A 12,422-nucleotide genomic window follows, 5' to 3' on the forward strand; every position below is an offset into this window, starting at 1 on the left:
GGAGGGAGGTAGGAGACCCTTCAGGCGCAGGAAAACCAACACAACTGCCTGATTCAGCATCACCATGCGGTCAGGTGACTCACCTGGCAGAGACGTTGGTGGTGAAGGAGACGCAGTCGTTGACGAAGGTGAGAGGAGTTGTGCCCGTGATGTCTTCCCACTGCGCTGGAGACGTACCACCTGGTGGGCAAAAAAAACAGCAACATCAAACAGGAAACGTGGACTAACATCGCAGAGGAGGCACAAAGTCACTGTCATATTTTATTTTCTGGTCAAACAAAAGGTTAAATAGGCTAAAGAGTTGGGACTGAGCTTTCTGATTTAGTGGTAGGAAATAGAAATGCTTTAGTCTAACTCTGCAGAAGTGACACACCTGTGATGCTGCAGAGGAGACGCAGGCAGGGGGTGCAGTCTCCCTTGTAGCCGTTGCTAAGCCCCTCCCCAGATAGGGGCGGGACCGGTATTGTCATGGTGATAGGCTTGTGAAACTTCCGTCTCCTGGGCTCCACGGTAACGATGGGGCTGAAGGTTGCTCGGTTGCCCAGGATCTTCTTCACTGTCTCATCAGGTACTGGCTGGGCCTGGAAGAGGAGCATCAACTGGTGACTGGTGTTTGTGCGAACCGCTAACACGACGGCTAATAATACTGCTGAACTGTCTGACACAGACGATGTTCTATGTTCTAATGCTGTTGCTACAACAAATGCTAATTGTAAAACTACCCTGTAACCCCAACTACAAAGCACGAGCACCACAAATGCTAACACTTTTATAGTTACTAACTATGATAGCTATGAATACAAATTAGCTACAAGAATGCTTCCACAAATGCTAAATTGGTTCCTCCCATTATGCCAACTAACTTCTACTTTTGCTAATGCTAATGCAATATAAATGAAGTATACAAACAACCACAGCCGCTAGTAATGCTACACTACTGTGACTTCCAGGAAATACAAACTCACCTGGAGTCCAACTTTGATCTTCTTGGTTAACGCCCCTTCAGGAAAGGAAGCCTGGACCAATGGGACGCTGCGGCTGTGCAGAGTCCCGCCCTCCGGTCCCATCTGATTGGTCTCCTGTCTGATCCGAGACACAACAGCAAAGTATTGCGGGAAGTCCTTGGTGATGATCCGGCAGATCCTCTTCCTCTCCAGCTCCTCCGGACTGTCCAGTTCTTCAGGGGAGGAGAAGATGTAAGAAACAGAGTAAGACAACATTTAAATACTAAATTCCACAGCACCCACGATCCTAAGCAGCCATTTACATCTACTTCGCTCAGAATCCAGAAAATGTATTTTTTCAAAACTGTCCTTGACTGACAAACTTCTCTGAGAGCAGAATCGCACTAAAAACTTGCTGTATGAATTATTATTATTATTGGTACAAGTGTTATAATCAATTGTCATTCTAAATCACTGAACATAAAGACAACACAACAAATAAATTCTAAACATTAATATATACTGAACATCAGACACTCCCTTTATCTGGGAAAGGTCCCACAGTGAACCATCCTGCATTAAAAAAAAATATAAAGGGTTTCGACGTGATGCTTTACCTTCGTCCATCCCGTTGAGCAGCTGGTTGAGGTCGTCGGTCTTACAGTCGTACAGATGTTCCTTCCAGGTCTCTCCGTTGTCGCTGCGCAGGAGGATCAGCTCTCTCTCCTGGCCTCGCATCGAGCCAAAGTGAGGGATCTCCACGATCACAGGCCTGGTGAGGTGCACGTCGTGGAGATATGGTTAGTAAGAAGTAAACCAGAGCAAAACAGTTTGTGGAATAGGTCCAATAGAGCTAAGACTGATGCAACATTTAATCTTAGACAAATGAAGGTGACTAATTCATTCAGTCATCTCTTCAATTCTCCAAATAAGATCACAGGTCACAGAGAGACAATTGAATGGACTGTGATTCAGATGGTGACGCTGTTGCTTTATAATGACAGCTTATGGCGGAGCTGCTGTTTGATGGGACATTCAGAGTGCGTGTCAAGACCCGGCATGACGTGACAAAGACGGATGAATTGGACTGAGGAATGGAGGGTGAAGGGGGGTGTTGGGAGGGGGGGGGGGGGTGTGAGAGAAAGCTGCGCAGCCCTTACTTAAAGAAGGCATGATAGCAACACAAGAGTGAAGGGTGAGCACAGTCTAGCCTGAGGACCAGTCGTTAGTTTTAAAGGTCACTCAGAGTAGAATAGAACAAAAAAACGACAAAAAAAAGAAACCCACAGTGGAGGGATCAGAGGAACTATATTCATCGATCACCCCTTTGGAAGGTTCACAAATGCTGTTTTAAGCATCTCACCTGTAGGGATGATAAAAGTACAATCATCTTTGTAATGCATTAGAGTACGTTATAGAAAAATAGTATTAAAGGTCCAAAATCATACAGCGCTCCTGTTTTATTAGAAGGGTTAATATCTAAAAGAAAATGTGTTTGTGGTTTTATGAACCAAAAACTGCCTCAACCCAAACATAAAATAACATAATTCATTTTAGCGTCTGAATTAAAACAAACATGAAGCAACAAACCACGATGAGTCCAATATATCTACTCAGTGAGCTGAAATTTTGACCACCCGCTGCCCATCCTGCTCATGTTAAGGTAACGTCAATCTTCTTCATGCAAACAAACTCTTTTGACCCTATTAAAGTTCATTACACAAAGAAAACATACTGTGCGATGACATAAAACTGATCTGGAAGGTGAGGTAAAGTAACAGCGGTCATGGGAAGCAGGATGATGCTCGGCTTGAGGAGGAAAAGGCTCATGCCCAACAAGCGCAGCCAATCAAAACCTTTACTTTCAGTGACATCAGAAGCCTCTGAAATAAAAAGAAATACAATGATCTCTAAATGGAAACCACTATCATGGATTCATATATATATATATAAATATATATATTGTGTAGTTTTAGGAAGAATTTTATCATCTCAAATGCAAACACCACACTCTGCGTCTCTCCTAACACAAATCACTCTGCTGTGGGCGGACCCATCTTCCAGCTAACTTTAAAAATATTCTCTCTCCTTCAAAAAGATCACAGATTTCTTCCCAAAACTACACGGCAGTCATGTCATACTAATACCAGTATCCTAACAAATCAAAGTCAAGGGAGATGGGTAAAATAATCATGTCCGTCAGCATGAATCAGCCTCAGTCATGTGGTTTCCTTTGAGGGGGGAAGGCGGGAGGTACAGAAGGGGAGAGGAGTGGTGGGAGTTGTGGGTGGCTATGTTTTGGTTCCTACCCAACAAATTTAGTTCCTCTGGGTCCCAGCTGTAGCACTGGACTAACCAGGCTCTCGCCTTCATTAAGGGCTGGCAGCTTTCTGGGGAGATGTAGTTTACTGTGTCCGCAGAAATAATGAAACACACACACACACACACACACACACACACAAACACACACATGTACGCACGCAAAAACACACACACTCGCAAAGTCAGTAAGAGCAAAACACCACGGGGGGGAACTTCCAATACGCTGAGCAATATCAGCAACCGCTACTCACTGACAGGCTGGAAACTGGGGATTTGTGGTTCTGATTGGCCGGAATTTTTAAATAAACATATTTTAAAATAAAATAAGCTACAATAAAAATGTTCATGTTCAGAGCCACCTTTATCAAACACGTGTTTAATGGCCAAAGTTCAGTCTGTTTTGCTTCTAAAAACTTTCTTCCGTTAAGTATGAATGAAAATAGTGAACGCTGATCACAGTTCACATCAGTTTCCAGCTGGACATCTTGCTTGAGGGTGAGCACGCTGTAATAATTACACTCTAGCTGCAAACTAAACAGCAGGTTTCGCACCTCAACATGCACATACACACATTCACACTATCCAGTATAAACGCAGATGGTTGGGAATGGCGATGGCGGGAAGCAGAAGGAAGGAGATGTCAAGTCATCCGAGCTATAGTGCACTGAATTAAGCCTTTAAGCAAACAGCAACAATACCGATCAGTGAAGTTTAAATAGGAGATAAATAAATAAAAATAAAAGATGTAGTCTTACCCGAGGAACTGCGCTCCAGCCGGGCCGACCTCAACCAGGCGGCTGGCCAGGCCTTCTCCTTCCACCATCGGAGGAGGCGACGCCAGTTTGTGCCTCTTGACCAGCCGGCAGGTGATCCTGGTGGGCGCCGTGCACTTTCTCGGGGGGATGATGATGCGCATGCCGTTGTGGCGACTTCCTCTCATGGAGCCGCCCCGGGCGTCCACCATGAAGCTGACCAGGAACCTGACGGAGAGCGAAGGAGAAAGAAAGAGTGATAGCAGACAGTGAAGCATGGACGGGAGAGTTTTTTTTTTTTTTTATTTTGTTTAAGTGACAGAAAAAGCAGCATGTAGGGAGAAAATGAGGCAACCAGAGCGGGAGAGAGGAGAGGACATAGAAAAAGAATGGAACAAATAATAATAATAATAAATAAATACAGTTTTGTTAGTTAAACAGCACTTTTGATGGATATAAAGGAGCTTTAGTTGAGGTGATCGCTTCCCATGCTGTGATCCTCAAACACAAAAAAATAAGTGTGAGCAAAAGAGAAGAGAGATAAAGAAAGAAAGAACAGAATAAGATGAGGTTTCTGTGTTGAGGACTGCAGTGAAGTAAAATAAAAAAAACGTTTGAATTTTGAATTTGTTGAAGAAAAGTTTGATTAAAATCTGGATGACATGATTTCGACAGCCATGATGCCAACACAGGAGCCTCCAGCTTATCCTGTTTGTTTTACCCGTATTAGAAGGTAATCTGTGTAAATGTGTGACACATTTAAATTAAAATAAATAAATAAATCACACAGATTCACACCATGCAATCTGGTTACAGAGTTTTTTGTTTGTTTTTTTTACAGCTGCTAAACAAACGTCACAAAAATGTATGTGCTGTGAGATATTTCGAAATCTGACTGGTGATTCAGGACTATTTGAGGCAGTTTTAAACAACACAATTTGCTGGTGGGCAAAGCAAAAACATCCAGATCCAACTGAAACAGAAGCAAAAGTCCATGTCAGTCCAATCACAACCAAGTCTCCACCTGAGTTCTTTCAGATCAGTGAGAGACTTGCAGAGATTTTTCTGGATAAACAAAAGTGACAACAGTTCACACGTGAGGAGAGCAAACACTGATGTTATGAGTGAACAGACAGGGGTGTTTGTTTCGGGGGCGGGGAGGGAAAAGGAACGGAGGGATGGGGCGCCGGAAACGAGGTGGTGGCGGTGATAAAGAAGAGCAACCAATCACAGTCAATCACCTGCTGTCGTACTGCGGGAGCGGAGAGGAAAAACTGCAGGATGGACGACAAAGCAACGCAGGAGTGACAGGTCAACAACACAGCTTTGTCATTGGAAATACCACAAGATGACTACGAAGGAGAGCTTTAAAGGAGCAGTTTGACATTTTGGGGACGTTACATGAGGGGACTGACGCCGCCTTCGTGTCTGCAGCTGGTAGCTCAGCTTAGCGCCAAGATGATAACGTGTTGAGCAGCGAGCTAGCAGTTTCCCCTTTGGTTCCAGTCTTTGTGCTAACCAAAGCTAACAGTCATGTTTTATTTTATTTATTTTATTTTTATTTATTTCACAGACAGACATGAGAAAGACATCAGCCTCTGCCAGAAAGTAGATTAATTCATTTCCCCAGTTGTCAAACTTAAAGTGCACCCCCTTCATTTCCACAATTAGGCTGGTCTGAGGCCAAGAAGTCACCTGCTGAGCCAAGTGTCATATTTCTGGATTTGATTACACAAAAAGACAAACCAGAGCCAACTCTCTCTCTCTTTGTGTGTCTCTAGCAGAAGCCTTGAGCAGTTTTGAAGAATACACAGTGCTGTGAAAAGGTTTTAGGCCCTTTACAGGTTCAGATTCTTCCATATGACCCAAATTGAGTGAACACAAACAGACAGCCAGAGTCCAGACTGCCTGGCTCTCTAAAGAGTCACAGAAGAACAGGTCCCAGAACTGGTCCCAGCCGTGTCCATGTATATGTGGACCGCGTGTGCTGCTTTAGAGCATTTTTGTTTTTCTTAGTTTAACTAGTGATAAAAACTGTCCATGAAATAAATGACGATCCACTTTAGTGCCCAAAACTTCTGCACAGCGTTGTGTGTCTTTTCCAACAGACGGTAATTACGGAAATGATGGAAGTGGAACTTTTGCTGACAGAAACGCTTTTACAGTTCGAATGTAACAGACAGAGCTGCAGGTCGGAGCAGTTTTTTTTTTTTTTTTTTTTTTTTGAAGGAAGACAAAGCGACAAAGAGAGACAGACAGAGAAAACAAAAACAGGTAGATGCACACAGAGACAAACACATGTCCTGTATCTTTGTTCACGGACAAACAGCCTCTTTTTTTTTTAATCCATTCATCCCAAACATATTTACCCGGAGTGTATTGGTGAGGCGACCAGGTTGACATTATCCAGCGCATCTGCAGTCCAGCTGTACCGTCTCAAGGACTCGCTGTCAAAGTCCTTAGCCACCGCCAAATGCTGCGGGGGGAGACAACAAAGTTGTTGCCAAGCAGAACAATTGTGTAAGTGTGGGTGTGTTTCTGGGGGAATCCTGTGCATGCACAAGACGAGGCGCGGAGAAATCACAGACCAGTTTGTGAAGAAATCATATAACCACCATGCAAATGAACTATAAAGAAAAAGAAACACTTCACTCATGAGATACAACGCTACAACGTTGTAAACAAGGAATTAACATCACATCCAAAATGACATCACCAGGAAAGAAAAAATACTGGCACATGAAACGGCTCCAGGAGAAGCTGCGTTACTGTCTTTGTGACAGACGGGTTTCCGTGTTTCCCATCAAGAATAAACCGAGTCAAGCAAAACCTCTTGTGGGGAAAGAGCATCACCAGCAGCAGCATTTAGAGCTGAGTCACAAAATGGTTTCTGCACAGCTGCCATCAGGACGTGCTGTGGAAAGTAAAAAGCTAAAAGAACTGAAAAAAAAAAGAACTAAAACATCACACACGTATTGCACATGCGTGTATATGAGCTGAGCATACGGCACGATTGATAAAGAATGAAGTGTGTTTAAAAAAATGAGGCGTTCTCACATGCACGGCAGCTCGAACATCACCTTATTGTGTTGCTCTACAATGAAGGACTTCTCTTTGCAGAGCATCTGAGGCAGCGTGAGAGGAGACGGGCTCTTATTTAGCAGCTGCTACATTCACAAATCATTCAAGTACTTTCTCTCTTAATGACTGTGCAGCACTGTCGTAGCAGAGCACGCCCAAACGCACAGTAATAGTTATTACTTTCAAGCTGAGAAACCCTCAGCAGCCCTTATAGGAGCTCAACCACTGATTTTTTTTTTTTACGAAGCAACTCACAAGTGCAGGACCTTGAAGCTCACACTAAGTAACAAGCAAGGAGATCAGCTTAAAAATGTTTTCTCGTCATGGTTACCATTATGTGGCTACCGTCATCATAAGCAGCTTTATAATGCGACTGTGGAAGAACTGTCTACTTTCTGAGAAAAAACAAAAAGCCTGCAATGAAAAGAGAAAAGCATTTCCAGTTAAAGTGGGGGCGATAAAACACTCCATTCAGTTGTATTATCTAAAGTGTGTATGTCTCAAGTTCTCCCAACTGAAGGACACACTGACATTAAAACAGATCTGTAGGAACCCACTTAATACTCATACAGATAATAGTGGTTTATAGACATGAACCAGGAAAGTGGAAAAAAAAACTGTAAATCCATCCAACGCTTGAAGATGAATCACCAGCTCATACTGTCTGCATCCCTTTTTAATTGAAAGCTTATAAAAAGAGGTTTCATTTTGCGTCATCCTTAAAGAAAGTGGGCCATCACAGAAATCCCTCTTAGATAGCTGCACCGACCACTAATCCTATTTCCTCTTTCAGCGAAATGTAACGGGATTGGTCATCTTCATGTCAGCACCAACTCAGGTGTAAGAGGATTGGTGAGCCGCCTGGCTTTTGGCGCAGCACCAAGACGGCTCGGCACATTTGGAGACAGAACTGTGTCGCTTTTGAACTTAATGACCGGCGGATTACTAACGAAGAGAGAGGGAGGTGGGGGAGAGAAAGACAGAGACACATTTTAAACGTACCATCTCCTTACTGGGCGCCAGCATCTCCTCGATCATCATGCTGTCCCGGGTGAACGAGCTCCGGTTCAGGGTGTTGGACCTATCAGAACTGAAGGAACGCAGGCTTGGTGTGGTTGCCGTAGCAGTCACGGATTACCAAGACAAAAGTCACAGTGATGGAGAAGGGGGAGGTGAGGAGGAGGAGGAGGAAGGGGAGGTATGGAAGTGAACAGAAAAAACAAAACATAAACACATTAAATGCATGCAGCTTCCAGGAACCTGACTGTCACCAGTGACAACAACAACCATCAGCAGGCAAGATAGAAAAGCTTTCAAGACAAAAAACGAAAAAGGAAATGCGTCTGAGGCAGCAAAACACATCTGCAGGAATCAGATAAACTCAAATTTGGTCGGTGCAGGCTGATTCTCTAAATAACAGCTCTCACCACAGCTGTGTTAGACCTGATTTTTTTAGCCTCTTCATTCTGGCTCCTCGTCCAAGCCAGCGCACAGCGAAGCACAGTAGCTGATGGAGGTTAAGGAGATCACTGTATGATGGACAATGGACACAGAGCTGTGGACAGGAAGCTCGGCCATCGAGAGGAAAAGAATCCAAATAGTTCAAAAAGCAGACTTTTCTGGCCCAGTGCGTTTTTTGTTTTGTTTCTCCCCCTTTCTGTTTGCGACGGGGCTTTGAGACAGATTTTTATGGGGGAAAATAAAGAGCATTCTTCAGCAGTGACATGGGATGACTGCCTGCCTGCAACATCATCCACAATAACTATCGATGCAGTTTCTTCTACACAAATAAAACAATGTGAGCCAACAAGTTTATGCTTGGAGGAAGCACACAATCCAGCGAATACACACACTCCTAACTCTGACACGACAAAGCAACAGATGCTGGTAAACCCTTTGACAATTCACCGCTGCCTCTGTCGCTTGTAGCGTTTTGTACTTCCTTTTGTGAGGTCATATTCGGCCTCAGAGTCTAAATGTAGTGTCATATTTGTAGAGCTGAAAACACAATAAATGTTTTATTGGACAGTCTAATAACAGCACTGCGTACATTTTAACTTATTTGTTACTGCAGTGTTTGACATTTAATTGACGTTTTTCCCATTAAACGCACCCTCATCACTCCCCCTGGAGTCCTGGAGGACTGAACGAGTACATTTGTTTCATTAGGTGTTTGTGCTTTCTCTCTTGTATGTGCTTTGAGTTTAGAGGCCACAATATACACCCAGTAAGCCAACTAATCAGTTCCCTGTGTGCATCTATTTGCTTCCTCTGCAGCCGCTCTGCCCATTCACTTGTTTTCAGATGTACGTCTGTTGTTAATCTTCTCTGCCAAAGGCAGATTTTAATCCATTTCAAACGTACGTTTGTTGTTGGCAAAATATAAAATGTCATCCTGCTGACTGATGAACTTCTTGTTGTTTCCATTAAAATATTAGTTTGTTTGTGTAGATGTACATTTCTGTATAAAAAGCATGCGTCCTTCTGAAGAGAAGCAGCGCTTCAGCGAAATCACAGAGACTGGATTATTTTGTGCCGTCTATTCTTTGACATAAACTATGTGACACTAAACTGATGGAGGCAATAGCGTCCCCATTGCCTCCACGTGTATCAGTTCAGGTCCCTGGAAGCTCAATGAAGAAATACTCCACACGGAAAACAAAATGATGCAAAGCTCCACCTTTGTGGCAAAAACCGAAAAAAGACCCAGGCATAAATGACACGGTCACCACAGACAAACAGAAACGCAAAAACACAATGGGGTTTTTCTCAATAAGCACGAGAGCCCACTGAAAACTGAAGCAGGAAACTGGAGAAAGATCAGACAAGTGAACCACAGGACACGACAACACTGACGTCAACATTCAACAGTGTTACAAGAAATCAAAATCATTACGTTAGTAGTCAAACAAACACAGTAAATATGTATCACATAGGACCACAAAGTCAACATGTTGACAAAGCGGCTGGGATCTTAGGGGGTGTGGGAGGAAGGAGAGGTGTGAGATGCGTGGTGGGGGCGGGGGCGGGGGTGGGGGCGGGGTGGGGGAGGTGCCTCTTCATGCCTTTTTGAGCTTACCTGACTTTGGGACTAACATTAAGAACGGACATGAGGAGAGAATAAAAGATCATGAACAAACAGAGGAGTGGACAGAGAGATGCAGTGAGGAGAAAGCCGGAGCAGAGTGATGGCAGACTGACTGAAACCCGCAGCAGTACTTATCATAGAGTTATGAAGAGGGAGGAGTTATTTCAGGTGTGCACAGTATCAAGTCACCTTTTATTCTGCATTTATAACGTTACACAACTGACATTTAGGCCAAAACTGCCCAGCTCACCAGTGCAAATGACATAATCTATTATCCATATCTGTCAGGAGTCACGTCTCCATTCTACTCCGTTAGCTAGCTGCTGTGGTGAGACTGAACCAAAAACCGTCCAATTGTGGCTGTGAAAGCTTAGAAGGCTCTCCGGGGAACCGAAGAGATGATTTCACTTCACACATCGGCCATCTCATCCAGCTTTAAGATGAACATACTGCACTTTATGACAGATTAGTTCATCCACAAAATGATCTGATTCTCTGCAGCTAAAAAGAAAAAACCTGATATGACTACTATTTAAGATCACTAATTGAAAACAAAATAAAGATAGAAAATCTATGTATAACCCCGAGAATCATTTGAACCCATCCCATCACGCTACCACATAACGTCCCCCTCAAATAGCATCTGCTGGTTTAACCCGCCGCTCAAGGCCGTGCAATCGAACACGCTTCTAATTTCCTGTGGCCCCACGTCCATGTGTGTCACTCAGATATTCGATAACCCCTCCCTCTTCGGCATGTTGCACAAGGGTCAATATTTTCATGTGAGCGAAACGTTCAGTGGCGAACTATGACCTCCCACTGTTGAGTGGAGAGAAGGTGGGGGGGGGGGGGGGGTAATGTAACGTCTTCTGGGGTTTATCTGGATAATGACGTTCAAGGAAAAAAAAAAAAAAAAAAAAACCTACTGTTTCTGCCCCCAAAGCTCTTTGTGACTGTTTGAGTGGGAAAATTTTTAGATCATGAGCTTCCACAAGACCTCTGGTGCTGTTACAGATGAAGAGTTCCCACTCATCCTGTTCAGCTTCCCAGAAAAAAGGACTCTTCCACATCTTTTAAAGTTAGTGCCTCCACTAAATTAACTGAAACACCTCAAATATAACCAATGAAAAACACAGAGGGGAAAGTAATGTAATAGCAAAAAATAATAATATGAAATCCTGCAAATAATGAATCTGTACTTGAAAATTGGTTTTAGAAGACGTGACGTCGTAGAGACAAGCTGCTAGCCAGCAGGAAACATGCTAACGCTCACTCCAGTTTCTAGTTTTTAATTTTATCAGCGTTTGTTTGTGCATTTTTCTAATTCATAGGGTCATCATAAAGGACGGCACTGAACGCTCGTATAGATGGAAATGTTTTATCTCCTAACAGAGAGGAGGTCAAATGTTGGGTTATTTTTGTGGCGACTGACTCGGTATCAGAAAGCAACAAGACGAGCCAACCGGTGTGGTAGGTCGCCAGTTAGCATGCTAACTTAAGCAGATTAAAAAAAACTTTTTCACTCTTGTTCCAGACTGGTAAGTAAAACTTTGGCAAAACCATAAATGTTAATATATTTTTGATTCACTTTGGACATTTTTTTGTCAAAGATCACTTCACTTCACTTCAACCCTGTCTGTCTGCACACATCTCAGAGGTCACTGACAATCTTCTCATTTTCCGTCCTGCTATAATTTTATATAATATTGATATCCAAACTTAAAAACAGTCATAACACTGATCACGGCTGGGGGGGTTCAACATGATGTGTCTTACCTCTGTGACCGTGCGCCCACACTGAAGCCCATGTATCCCTCCTGAGGGAGCGAGTCGTCCCCCAGCTCCCTCAGGTCCTGGGGGGCCAGATATTTGTCCGTGTCCCCCGTCATTGCATCGTCACCTGGAGGGTTGGAAACACAAAGGGCCGAAGAGAAGTTACAAAAAGAAAAAAGGGGGGAAAGTTGTCTCTGACTGCCGGTTTTAAGTCAGTGTGCAGAGAATGAATGAGTGCTACGTCCGAGGTCATCAGTCAGGCTAGATCTACCTCCGAGTGTGGTGGCACCAGTGAGTGCTTCTTGTTGTGGTCGTCCATGCAGACCATTACAGAGCAGCTCTCTTTAGACAGACGGATCAATTCAGCCTCTGACCAGAGGCTGTTTTTTCCAGTCCAGCAAACACGCACCAACAAAAGTCCTGCTGTCACTAAAAGCTTTTTGTCTCTGTCCCCTCACATGT

General features: G+C 43.7%; 1 protein-coding gene across 3 annotated transcripts in view; it reads right to left on the reverse strand.

Moving 5' to 3' along the window:
* LOC115059614 (ankyrin-3-like) overlaps nt 1-12,422 on the reverse strand; it is a 101,643-nt gene that overhangs the window by 24,060 nt on the left and 65,161 nt on the right. For all 3 annotated transcript variants that reach the window (XM_029527205.1, XM_029527204.1, XM_029527203.1), the window contains 8 exons: nt 11,964-12,087; nt 8,102-8,204; nt 6,388-6,494; nt 4,022-4,246; nt 1,562-1,716; nt 966-1,177; nt 374-581; nt 84-180 (listed from right to left, as the gene is read on the reverse strand). In XM_029527205.1, coding sequence (XP_029383065.1) covers nt 84-180; nt 374-581; nt 966-1,177; nt 1,562-1,716; nt 4,022-4,246; nt 6,388-6,494; nt 8,102-8,204; nt 11,964-12,087 — 1,231 coding nt within the window. The remainder of the gene's footprint in view (nt 1-83; nt 181-373; nt 582-965; nt 1,178-1,561; nt 1,717-4,021; nt 4,247-6,387; nt 6,495-8,101; nt 8,205-11,963; nt 12,088-12,422) is intronic.

The sequence above is a fragment of the Echeneis naucrates genome, chromosome 19, assembly GCF_900963305.1.
Source record: "Echeneis naucrates chromosome 19, fEcheNa1.1, whole genome shotgun sequence".
Lineage (NCBI taxonomy): Eukaryota > Metazoa > Chordata > Actinopteri > Carangiformes > Echeneidae > Echeneis > Echeneis naucrates.